At 41.1% G+C, this 13,114-nt stretch overlaps 1 protein-coding gene across 1 annotated transcript in view; it reads left to right on the plus strand.

Annotated features, from left to right (window-relative positions):
• ZRANB3 (zinc finger RANBP2-type containing 3) overlaps positions 1-13,114 on the plus strand; it is a 196,411-nt gene that overhangs the window by 29,579 nt on the left and 153,718 nt on the right. Inside the window, exon 3 of the mRNA XM_077273065.1 lies at positions 3,760-3,778. Within this exon, the coding sequence (XP_077129180.1) occupies positions 3,760-3,778 (19 nt within the window). The remainder of the gene's footprint in view (positions 1-3,759; positions 3,779-13,114) is intronic.

A 13,114-nucleotide genomic window follows, 5' to 3' on the forward strand; every position in this document is an offset into this window, starting at 1 on the left:
CCAACACTTTTCCTTTCACTTTTTCCCCATTATGTAGATAGGGGCAAAATTGTTTGGTGATTTGGAAAGCGTGGGGTTAAAATTTCGCCTCACAACATAGTCTATGACGCTCTCGGGGTCCAGACGTGTGACTGTGCAAAATTTTGTGGCTGTAGCTGCGACGGTGTCCCGGACACACACACACACACACACACACACACACACACACACACACACACACACACACACACACACACACACACACACACACACACACACACACACACACACACACACACACACACACACCTTTGTATATTATAAATATATATAATATATATATATAAATATATAAATAGCGGTGTTATAGTAGTTCTTTTCTTCTACTTGGGGGCAGTATTATAGTAGTTATATTTTGTAGATAGGGGCAGTATTATAGTAGTTATATTCTTGCACATAGGGGCAGTATTATAGTAGTTATATTCTTGTACATAGGAGCAGTATTATAGTAGTTATATTCTTGTACATAGGGGGCAGTATTATAGTAGTTATATTGTTGTACATAGGGGCAGTATTATAGTAGTTATATTGTTGTACATAGGGGGCAGTATTATAGTAGATATATTCCTGTACATAGGGGGCAGTATTATAGTAGATATATTCCTGTACATAGGGGCAGTATTATAGTTCTTATATTCTTGTACATAGGGGGCAGTATTATAGTACTTATATTCCTGTACATAGGAGCAGTATTATAGTAGTTATATTCTTGTACATAGGAGCAGTATTATAGTAGTTATATTGTTGTACATAGGGGCAGTATTATAGTAGTTATATTGTTGTACATGGGGGCAGTATTATAGTACTTATATTCCTGTACATAGGAGCAGTATTATAGTAGTTATATTCTTGTACATAGGGGGCAGTATTATAGTTGTTATAGTCTTGTACATAGGGGGCAGTATTATAGTAGATATATTCCTGTACATAGGGGCAGTATTATAGTAGTTATATTCTTGCACATAGGGGGCAGTATTATAGTAGTTATATTGTAGTACATAGGGGCAGTATTATAGTAGTTATATTCTTGTACATAGGGGCAGTATTATAGTAGTTATATTCTTGTACATAGGGGCAGTATTATAGTAGTTATATTCTTGTACATGGGGACAGTATTATAGTAGTTATATTCTTGTACATAGGGGCAGTATTATAGTAGTTATATTCTTGTACATAGGGGCAGTATTATAGTAGATATACTCTTGTACACAGGGGCAGTATTATAGTAGTTATATTCTTGTACATAGGGGGCAGTATTATAGTAGATATATTCCTGTACATAGGGGGCAGTATTATAGTAGTTATATTCTTGTACATAGGGAGTAGTATTATAGTAGATATATTCCTGTACATAGGGGGCAGTATTATAGTAGTTATTATATTGTAAATGCTCCTTTAGTATCTGATCCTCCGTTTGTCAGGTCTTCGGCTGAGTCAGACATGTGCTCTGAACAGTTGCCGCTCATCTTGGCAGCTCATATAAAATACCGAAGCCAACAATGTGAAAGATTTTTCCAGGACAGAAAGATGATAAAATCTGTGCTGCACTCGGGGGCTTTATATCAGGGGTCTTCAGCCTCATCTCTGGCAGAACTACTACTCCCAGTGCGATGTACATAATTTTTTTTTCTGTTTTGATGTGTGATTCTCCTCTAGGTGTGCACTGTGACTTGTGACTCAGTCGATGATATTAATATCCCACATTGCTTGTCATATCCCTTTAAATGCGTGTAATCGCCTCGTCATCTGTTCCTTTAAAATGGATTTGGATGCTGTTTATTTTATAAGCGGCATAGCGGTCAGTAATCCCCGGTATGACGGGTCCAGACTGGCGTCCGGTGTCGCTCTGGCATGTGGCTGCGGATGAGGCGCTGGCCGTGTCCCTCTCGGGTGTCTGTGGCCGCCATGTGTACTCCGTGTATTCCAGGATTTCTCATTCGTTTCTATTAATGCTAATGGCTGTCACTGCCTGTGGCAGCTGAGGGGGCGATGCACTACTTCCCGTATGCTTCATTTCTGGGAAAGGGTCATTTTAGTGTATCCTCCTGGCGCCTTTCCTGATGCAAATGGGACGGGAGCAGCACTCGCACATATTCGCATTTTTCATGCATTATTTATAGACTTTACCACATTATCAAAAAAGGTTTTGTTATGTTTGTTATCTGCGCAGAGAGAAAGTCCGAGCCGCGTAATTGACCGTTGCCGGAGCTTTTCCACATTTAGCTTCATTATCAAAGCCATTGTGGAAAGAGCAGCTAATGAAGACAGCAGCACAGAGGATTTCAGGAACTCTGTTCTGGAGGAAGGGAGGAATGGGTTTTTACACATGGGGGGAAGATAATGCTAAAATTGCAGTGGAGAATAGGTGGTGTAATTCTTTCACACCATATGACTTTTAATGGGTGTCCGTCAGCACAAATTGACTGTACAAACCAAGCACAGGTACTTGCTGCATCCAAGCAGTTCAGTGCACCTTCCCACCTACTTGTTTTCCATCCATCCCCTCCCTTCTGCCTAAGTTGGTCAGAAGGTGCACTAAAATGTACGGGTGCACCGAGTGCCTGTGCTTTGTTTGTACAGTCACTTTTGAGTTGCCAGACACCCATTAGTGGCCGTATGGTTTGACGCTTCTTGTTGCGGTCAGCATAGATGGACAGCGGCACAGAAAGTGCTGGATCGCTTCTACACCCTCCTGGTTGCTGATGGATTGCAGCGGCAGACGGCACCATACTGTAGTATTGCATTGTATAGTACATGCATTCAAGTGATCACAGGTTCAAGTCCTTTAGCGCAACTTATAAAGGAAACAAAGTTATTTATTTATTTTTTTTCATTTTTCAGTCTAACATATTTGATATTACCGCTTCTGTAAAAGTCTGATCTATAAAAATATGAAGTTAAATTAACCCATAAAGTAAACGTCATAAAAAGGAAAAAAATTGATACTCCAGAATTGCTGTTTTTTGGTTGCCCCATCACCCCCAACTCATGCAATAAAAAGCGATGAAAGCATCGTATTCCCCCCGAAAATGGTATAAATAAAACTGTTTAGGCCATGAAGGTGCTGACCGCATGCACCCTGACATTGTACAAACGGCTCCTGGGACCCCTAGCTGCACCCCTGGTTCCACCACCAAGTCAATGGAACGCCGAGCTGTTGGCCCACCTGGAGTGAAGATTAGAGGGGTCCGGGTACCTACACCAGGCTGCCCTACTCCACACCAATAATTCTTTTTTCCTGTTATTTTTTTGTTGAAAAATACATTGTATCAAATTAAAAACTACAATTTGTTGCATTATTTTGACAGCAGCATTTAAAAAAAAAGAAAAAAAAAATAAATACAATTTTGTGGGTGTAATGAAGGAAGAAACAAAAGCCCTAAAACGAGAAGAGGTTAATCTTGAGCCCCTGCGCCCGTCGGGACGGGGCCCGCGGCAGAGGACGGCTCCGGATTCTTCCCGTCTTTCTCAGCGTCGTCTTTAAACGAGTTACATTAACTGAAATCAAATCCAGTAATTGCACAAATTGGATTCATTGGTTTGCTCTGAAGACCTCATTTGCTTTATTTATATATAGATTTCTTTTTTTTCCTCGCGGTAGCGGCCGTGTAACATGTGTTCGAGCAGATCTGCTAATTAACATATTGTTTTTCATGTGGGAATAGAAGACGGAGTGCGGTTTGTATTAACATATAATGTTTTGTCTCTCTCTCCCCGTAGGTGTATGATTGCGGATGAGGCAAGTAATTCTCTGTTCCTTTCTTTCTACTTCTCTTCATGCCTCTTTAGTTACCTCTTAATCAACTTTTCATTGAAAATCTTTATAAATCACCTTTTTATATTTTTTTAATTCTAAGTTTATTGTCTTCTTTGCTCGGCTTTATGTCTCATGTATGTTGCACCATGACATCACAATGTAGGTGGATTCCTCACCGCCAGGCGAATTGTAATGTCACGTACCCTGTTATTTATGTTATGCCGTTATAATGGTGCAGTAATCCGGTGCTCTACGATGGTGGAGATGGGTTTTACACCCTTTATTTCAGATATGACAGTGGGTCACTGCACTGTCACCTACACCACAATACACTTCTATTCCCATGGAAGAAGCCATCAAAGTCATGGTTTTTGTTGAAGGCCAGAGATTGGAGTTCTTGCCTTCGCTTTCTTCAGAGTGCAGCTCTGGAGTATAATAAAGGATGTAACTGAGGATCAGTAACGTATATATACAGTGACTGCAGCAGCAGAATAGTGAGTGCAGCTCTGGGGTATAATACAGGATGTAACTCAGGAGCAGTAACGTATATATACAGTGACTGCAGCAGCAAAATAGTGAGTGCAGCTCTGGGGTATAATACAGGATGTAACTCAGGATCAGTAATGTAATGTATGTACACAGTGACTGCACCAGCAGAATAGTGAGTGCAGCTCTGGAGTATAATACAGGATGTAACTCAGGATCAGTAATGTAATGTAGGTACACAGTGACTGCACCAGCAGAATAGTGAGTGCAGCTCTGGAGTATAATACAGGATGTAACTCAGGATCCGTAATGTAATGTATGTACACAGTGACTGCACCAGCAGAATAGTGAGTGCAGCTCTGGAGTATAATAGAGGATGTAACTCAGGATCAGTAATGTAATGTATGTACACAGTGACTGCACCAGCAGAATAGTGAGTGCAGCTCTGGGGTATAATACAGGATGTAACTAAGGATCAGTAATGTATGTACACAGTGACTGCACCAGCAGAATAGTGAGTGCAGCTCTGGGGTATAATACAGGATGTAACTCAGGATCCGTAATGTATGTACACAGTGACTGCACCAGCAGAATAGTGAGTGCACCTCTGGAGTATAATATAGGATGTAACTCAGGATCAGTAATGTAATGTATGTACACAGTGACTGCACCAGCAGAATAGTGAGTGCAGCTCTGGGGTATAATACAGGATGTAACTAAGGATCAGTAATGTATGTACACAGTGACTGCACCAGCAGAATAGTGAGTGCAGCTCTGGGGTATAATACAGGATGTAACTCAGGATCCGTAATGTATGTACACAGTGACTGCACCAGCAGAATAGTGAGTGCAGCTCTGGAGTATAATATAGGATGTAACTCAGGATCAGTAATGTAATGTATGTACACAGTGACTGCACCAGCAGAATAGTGAGTGCAGCTCTGGAGTATAATAGAGGGAGTAACTCAGGATCCGTAATGTATGTACACAGTGACTGTACCAGCAGAATAGTGAGTGCAGCTCTGGAGTATAATATAGGATGTAACTCAGGATCAGTAATGTAATGTATGTACACAGTGACTGCACCAGCAGAATAGTGAGTGCAGCTCTGGGGTATAATACAGGATGTAACTCAGGATCAGTAATGTATGTACACAGTGACTGCACCAGCAGAATAGTGAGTGCAGCTCTGGAGTATAATAGAGGGTGTAACTCAGGATCCGTAATGTATGTACACAGTGACTGCACCAGCAGAATAGTGAGTGCAGCTCTGGAGTATAATACAGGATGTAACTCAGGATCCGTAATGTATGTACACAGTGACTGCACCAGCAGAATAGTGAGTGCAGCTCTGGGGTATAATACAGGATGTAACTCAGGATCCGTAATGTATGTACACAGTGACTGCACCAGCAGAATAGTGAGTGCAGCTCTGGAGTATAATATAGGATGTAACTCAGGATCAGTAATGTAATGTATGTACACAGTGACTGCACCAGCAGAATAGTGAGTGCAGCTCTGGGGTATAATACAGGATGTAACTCAGGATCAGTAATGTATGTACACAGTGACTGCACCAGCAGAATAGTGAGTGCAGCTCTGGAGTATAATATAGGATGTAACTCAGGATCAGTAATGTAATGTATGTACACAGTGACTGCACCAGCAGAATAGTGAGTGCAGCTCTGGGGTATAATACAGGATGTAACTCAGGATCAGTAATGTATGTACACAGTGACTGCACCAGCAGAATAGTGAGTGCAGCTCTGGAGTATAATATAGGATGTAACTCAGGATCAGTACTGGATCAGTAATGTAATGTATAATGGTGTAATGCACCAAAAATGATTTTAAAATGCGAAATGTTGTCCTACTGAAATGTATGTTCAGTTAATGCACTCAGTACTTGGTCGCGGCTCCTTTTGCATCAATTACTGCATCAATGCAGCGTGGCATGGAGGTGATCAGCCTGTGGCACTGCTGAGGGGTTATGGAAGCCCAGGTTGCTTTGATAGCAGCCTTCAGCTCGTCTGCATTGTTGGGTCTGGTGTCTCATCTTCCTCCTGACAATACTCCATAGATTCTCTATGGTGTTAAGGTCAGGTGAGTTTGCTGCCAATCAAGCCCAGTGATACTGTTGTTTTTACACCAGGTATTGGTACTTTTGGCCGTGTGGACAGGGGCCAAGTCGTGCTGGAAAATTACATTTCCATCTCCAGAAAGCTTGTCAGCAGAGGGAAACATGAAGTGCTCTAAAATGTCATAGTAAACGGCTGCGCTGACTTTGGTCTTGATAGCACAGTGGACCTACACCAGCAGATGACACGGCTCCCCAAACCATCACTGATTGTGGACACTTCACACTAGACCTCCAGCAGCTTGGATTGTGGCCTCTCCACTCTTCCTCCAGACTCTGGGACCTGGATTTCCAAATGAAATGCAACATTTACTTTCATCTGAACACAACACCTTGGACCACTGACAACAGTCCAGTTCTTTTCTCTTTGTCCCAGGTAAGACGCTTCTGGCGTTGTCTATTGGTCATGAGTGGCTGACACAAGGAATGTGACACTTGTAGTCCATGTCCTGGAGACGTCTGTGTGTGGTGAACCAATGACTCCAGCAGCAGTCCTCTCCTTGTGAATCTCCCCCACATTTTTGAATGGCCTTTTCCTAACAATCCTTTCCAGGTTGCGGTTATCCCGGTTGCTTGTGCACCTTTTTCTACCACACTTTATCCTTCCATTCAACTTTCCATTAATATTCTTGGATACAGCACTGTGTGAACAGCCGGCTTTTTTAGCAATGACCTTTTGTGGCTTCCCCTCCTTGTGGAGTGTGTCAGTGATGCCTTCTGGTCTTCTGTCAGGTCAGCAGTCTTCCCCATGATTGTGAAGCTACGATAACAGACTAAGGGACCTTTTTAAACACTTAGGAGCCTTTGCAGGTGTTTCTTGTTAATTATTCTAATTTACTGAGATAATGACTTTTGGGTTTTCATAATCTTCAACATTAACAGAAATAAACACGTGAAATAGATCACTCTGTGTGTAATGACTCTATATAATACATGAGTTTCACTTTTTGTATTGAAGAACTGAAATAAATTAACTTTCTGATAATATAATTTGTGAGATGCGCCTGTAAGTAATTTTTTTTTACATTTTCTATGGGCACTATTGCATAGTATAAGGGATTGTCCGCTTATTAATGGTCTTCTGCAAGGTCTGGGGCTAGATAGGTAGGTGACGCAGGGCGTGTAAATTCCCACCTGTCAGCACGGTGACGGTTGTGATTTGGCGGATCGGATGCCCTCATACTGCTCCTTCTCCTTGAATGTTATTATTCAAGCGAGAATTAATAAAAATAGATTGCTGCAGGAATTGTGTAATGCCCCTTTAGCAATTAAATGCATTTTTATTATTATTATTTTTTTTTTACTTTTTGACATTATATAAATTTAATTAAAAGTTAATTTGGAATAATGACAATTGTGCTGATGCGTGGGTTTTGCAATCTTGCTGCCTAAACTGTTTCATTATTTTCCAGCAGCGGCGGCAGCATTCTGGGGAACACAGGTGCTTTATAATGAGGACGAAGAAAAGATGTTGAGTGTATTAGGCCGTCACTAATTCACTTGTGTTATTCCAAGGCCGATATAACGAGCGGCCAGTCCTCGAGGTGATGGGAAGAGAGACGGCGTCTCGCCTGCTATCCGCAGTCTCAGCATGGCATTGCATTACCTTTTGCCAAGAAATTTGGAAGTTTCAGCCATAAATGCTGACCCCCCATCTTGGTCAGGGTTCTATAGTCCATGTAATGCAGAAGTGCAGAATGAAGAGTTTTTAGAGGTTGTACCCGCTCCTCGGCAGGGCTGTGGGGTCATTATGGTGGATATCCCCTCTACATCCCTCATTGCTCTGGTGCTATTATTATGGCATTCTTCACCAGCCTTTGGTTACTTTGCTGCATCAATCACTTCTCCGAACACTCACTTGACCGCTGCAGTCAATCACCGTTGGCTGTTTTGTGCTGTATATACCGCCATCAGCTTCTGCGACTTGTGATTGGCTGCAGCATTCACATATAACTATGTGATATCTTCGCTTTGCCACTGGCTGACTAAGCAAAGATTTATTGGGGACCACCTAACTCAGTGGATGTATTTGTTTTCTTATGACCTTTGATTACACCCTGGACAACACCTTTAATGAGGGAAAGCTGCAGTGCCGGAGACAGCCCATGGGTCTGGTGTGGCGCTGTGTCCAAGGGGATAAAAAGCAGACTATTTTTTTTATTTTTTATTTTTTTTAAAGCAGATTTGTCACCTCCTGTCTTAGACCTGTACTTTTAATAATCCTTGTCTGGATGATTGTATATTTCTTTGTGAAACTTAAAAAGGCCTCTGTCAGCACATAATGACTGTTCAAACCAAGCACAGGCGCTCAGCACACCATGGCGTTCAAATGCATTTTCCCACCTTCCCTTCCCACTTTTCCCCTCAATTTCCACCCTCACTCTGTCACCACTTTTTTGCTCTATCAGCTAAAAATATCTAATTGCTTGTCAGGTATGCATTCCACATCTACATTTGAAACCCCATGCATCACCCATAAAAACCTTTTTTATTTGTCCCGCACTGTATGTTAATCTGTTCAGTCCGGTCTGATGGGCGTTGCCTCTGTTCCCTCACTCCACCCCTCCTCGGCTTGCTGTACGCATGATAGAGCAAAAAAGTGGTGACAGGTTCCCTTTAAATGGAAAAAAACTATATGTATTATTTTTTTTTAACATTTTTTTGTCAATATCTAAATTTAAAATAATCTGAAAAAATGTGATTTTTCACACTATCCACTAGGTTAAATTATACTCCTACTTCTTGTTCTGTACAGAAGACTTTTCATGCTTCTCTGACACACAGGGTTACAGAAAAAGTAAAACCTCTGTATAAAGTAGATAACACAGGATCCACCATTCACAATAGGTGATGTCACAGCTCACCTCCTCCTCCTGTAAATGACTGATAACACCTCTATATACAGTAGATAACACGGTATCCACCATTCACAATCGATGATGTCACAGCTCACCTTCTCCTCCTGTACAATGACTGATAACACCTCTATATACAGTAGATAACACAGGATCCACCATTCACAATAGGTGATGTCACAGCTCACCTCCTCCTCCTGTAAATGACTGATAACACCTCTATATACAGTAGATAACACGGTATCCACCATTCACAATCGGTGATGTCACAGCTCACCTTCTCCTCCTGTACAATGACTGATAACACCTCTATATACAGTAGATAACACAGGATCCACCATTCACAATAGGTGATGTCACAGCTCACCTCCTCCTCCTGTAAATGACTGATAACACCTCTATATACAGTAGATAACACGGTATCCACCATTCACAATCGGTGATGTCACAGCTCACCTTCTCCTCCTGTACAATGACTGATAACACCTCTATATACAATAGATAACACAGGATCCACCATTCACAATAGGTGATGTCACAGCTCACCTCCTCCTCCTGTAAATGACTGATAACACCTCTATATACAGTAGATAACACGGTATCCACCATTCACAATCGGTGATGTCACAGCTCACCTTCTCCTCCTGTACAATGACTGATAACACCTCTATATACAGTAGATAACACAGGATCCACCATTCACAATAGGTGATGTCACAGCTCACCTCCTCCTCCTGTAAATGACTGATAACACCTCTATATACAGTAGATAACACGGTATCCACCATTCACAATCGGTGATGTCACAGCTCACCTCCTCCTCCTGTACAATGACTGATAACACCTCTATATACAGTAGATAACACAGGATCCACCATTCACAATAAGTGATGTCACAGCTCACCTTCTCCTCCTGTACAATGACTGATAACACCTCTATATACAGTAGATAACACAGGATCCACCATTCACAATAGGTGATGTCACAGCTCACCTCCTCCTCCTGTAAATGACTGATAACACCTCTATATACAGTAGATAACACGGTATCCACCATTCACAATCGGTGATGTCACAGCTCACCTTCTCCTCCTGTACAATGACTGATAACACCTCTATATACAATAGATAACACAAGATCCACCATTCACAATAGGTGATGTCACAACTCACCTCCTCCTCCTGTACAATGACTGATAACACGTCTATATACAGTAGATAACACAGGATCCACCATTCACAATAGGTGGTCACAGCTCACCTCCTCCTCTACAATGACTGATAACACCTCTATATACAGTACAGAACACAGGATCCACCATTCACAATAGGTGATGTCACAGCTCACCTCCTCTTCCTGGACAATGACTGATAACACCTCTATATACAGTAGATTACACAGGATCCACTATTCACAATAGATGATGTCACAGCTCACCTCCTCTTCCTGGACAATGACTGATAACACCTCTATGTACAGTAGATAACACAGGATCCACCATTCACAATAGGTGATGTCACAGCTCACCTCCTCCTCCTAAAAAAAAGTCTTTAAAAATACATTTATACATTTAACTTAAAAAGTCTGATTTAATCAGTAGGTCAGATTCTGATGCCATATTTTCTTTAATGTTAATGTTTCACTAACTCATCCACAAATACTCCTACGATTCATCAGATCATCAGCCATGGCTAGTGATGCGGATCTTTTTGTCTTGGAGCCTGAGTCATTTTCTCATATTCGGGCATTTGTGAGAAGATGGCAAACGTCCTAGTTTTTCTCCTACTCCTAATTGAAGAGAATAATTGGCTTGTAATTCGTAATAAGGGGCATTTTGTTAGAAGAAATGCGTAATTGTTGCTGTAATTGTGCAATTTGTACAGTGTGAATTAGTTCTGCAGCGATGATATCAGACGACGTTTTCTCGTTCTAAGGTGTAGTAAATATCCATCTCTCCCACGAGCAGAGGAGCAACGTGTCGGCTCAGCGCTTATTTGTAATAAAACCACTTAGTTTGTAAATGTTTGTTCCCCTGACGGATTTGACTTCTAGCAAGAAATGTTAAAAAAAAATAAATAGGAAAAAATATAAAGTTGGTTGGGAAAAAGTGAAGAAAAGAAATTGCAATCTTTTTTTTATTATTTGTTTTCTGTTATTTATAATTTTAAGAATTTAGTATATTGGGTATTGAACGGGTTTAAAGATTTATTTTTTAAATATGTAATTTTTATTGCAAACTTTTAGAACAATAACTAAAACAAATCGATAAGTTGTACATAAGATGTTTACTAATTAGGATTCTAACCCCTGCCCTCCTAAGAACTGATGGGGAACCATATACATTGCCAGCCCCCAATTTATGCAGCCTGATAATCGGCCTCGGGAAGATGGGTCCCTTGTTAAAGGGCAATGTCCGGCTCAAAACCTTTCAAGTGTCTAAGGACTTTTGTGCTTTTTTTTTAATATAGAACAGGAACTTAAGAATCCTTGAGGATTTTAAATAGTGGAGTCACAATTAGTAAGTTAACTAAACCTAAATTCATGAGAGTATGAAAGTATAAGAGTCACTTAAGACCATTTTTTGGCGAGTAGCTGGCCTTCGCTCTTCTGGGGATCCTTGGCTTGATAGATCCGTTGGACTCCGCGATCCGTGGCGGCCAAGGATTTTCTAAGGGGGGGTATAATTCGTTACCTGTTTCCCTCTGGTGTAGTGGTTTGTTCTCGAAGGTGTCCACCTTTTCCAGTGATGTAATGGCTTGAAATGAGCCATTGTTTCCTTTTATCGTCAGAACGGCAGAATATTTCATTTGCTAGCGGACATTGCCTTTGTGCAGATGGTGCTGAAGACTTTACACTTCTTGGAGACCTCAGTAGAGAAATCTTCGAAATGAGGGATTTTGTGGCCACATAGCACCAGAGGTCGGCTTTTTTAAAGAATATTTTGATAACTTTAAGGTCATAAGTTTTAAGCACAAATTGCCTATTTTCGGAATACAGAAGCAAAATGGATGGGATCTGCATCACCACATTATCTCATGCTGATTGGTTAGGGATTTATTGCAAGATTTTCTTTCCTATTGAGTTACAAATGGGGAAAATTAATTTTTCCATCTGTAAATGGGTTGTTCAGAAAATATACATTATTCGCCCATTTTACCCAGAATCAAGCTACAATAAGAAGCATTTGTTAAAGGGGGTCTTAAATATGTTTTCACCAGATTGAACATGATGTCCTGTCCATAGTGATCCCAGAGGTTGGACTCTCAGAAATCCAGAGAATGAGCCGCATCTGAAAGGAGTGACCGCTGGTCGTGTCCATTTATTGTCTGCGCCTGCCATAGGTAGCCGAACATTGACATACCGTAACTCCGAGCATGTTGAGATTCAATATTTTGGCACACTGTTGCTATTTGCCTCATACAATTTGAGGTTTTCAGTCCTGACAAGGCAGAGGGAATGTTTGTGGCATTGTGGTTATTGTTACATTATTATTTTACTAGGTATTTTTATATATATTTTTTGAAGCATTTTAACTATTTGCACCAAAACAAGTATGAAGTAGCATTTTGTTGCTGTAGGTGCTGAGTGACTCCTGTACATAGCTAGCTGTGCCAGTAGCCTATTGTTTGAGGTTATACACAGCAGATAAGTGTGTTCAGTGGAGGAAAGCATCCAAGTCTTCAGGGAGGGCAGATCACATACAGGCTGTAATAATCACACTGTAGATATGAAGGAAAACATGCACAGCACCTACAGGTGGAGGGAATGAATCCTGCAGGCTGTGAGTGAGGAGAGCACTTAAAGGGAACCTGTCACCAGGTTTGGCCGATATGAGTTAT

Source organism: Ranitomeya variabilis, chromosome 7 (genome assembly GCF_051348905.1).
Source record: "Ranitomeya variabilis isolate aRanVar5 chromosome 7, aRanVar5.hap1, whole genome shotgun sequence".
NCBI lineage: Eukaryota > Metazoa > Chordata > Amphibia > Anura > Dendrobatidae > Ranitomeya > Ranitomeya variabilis.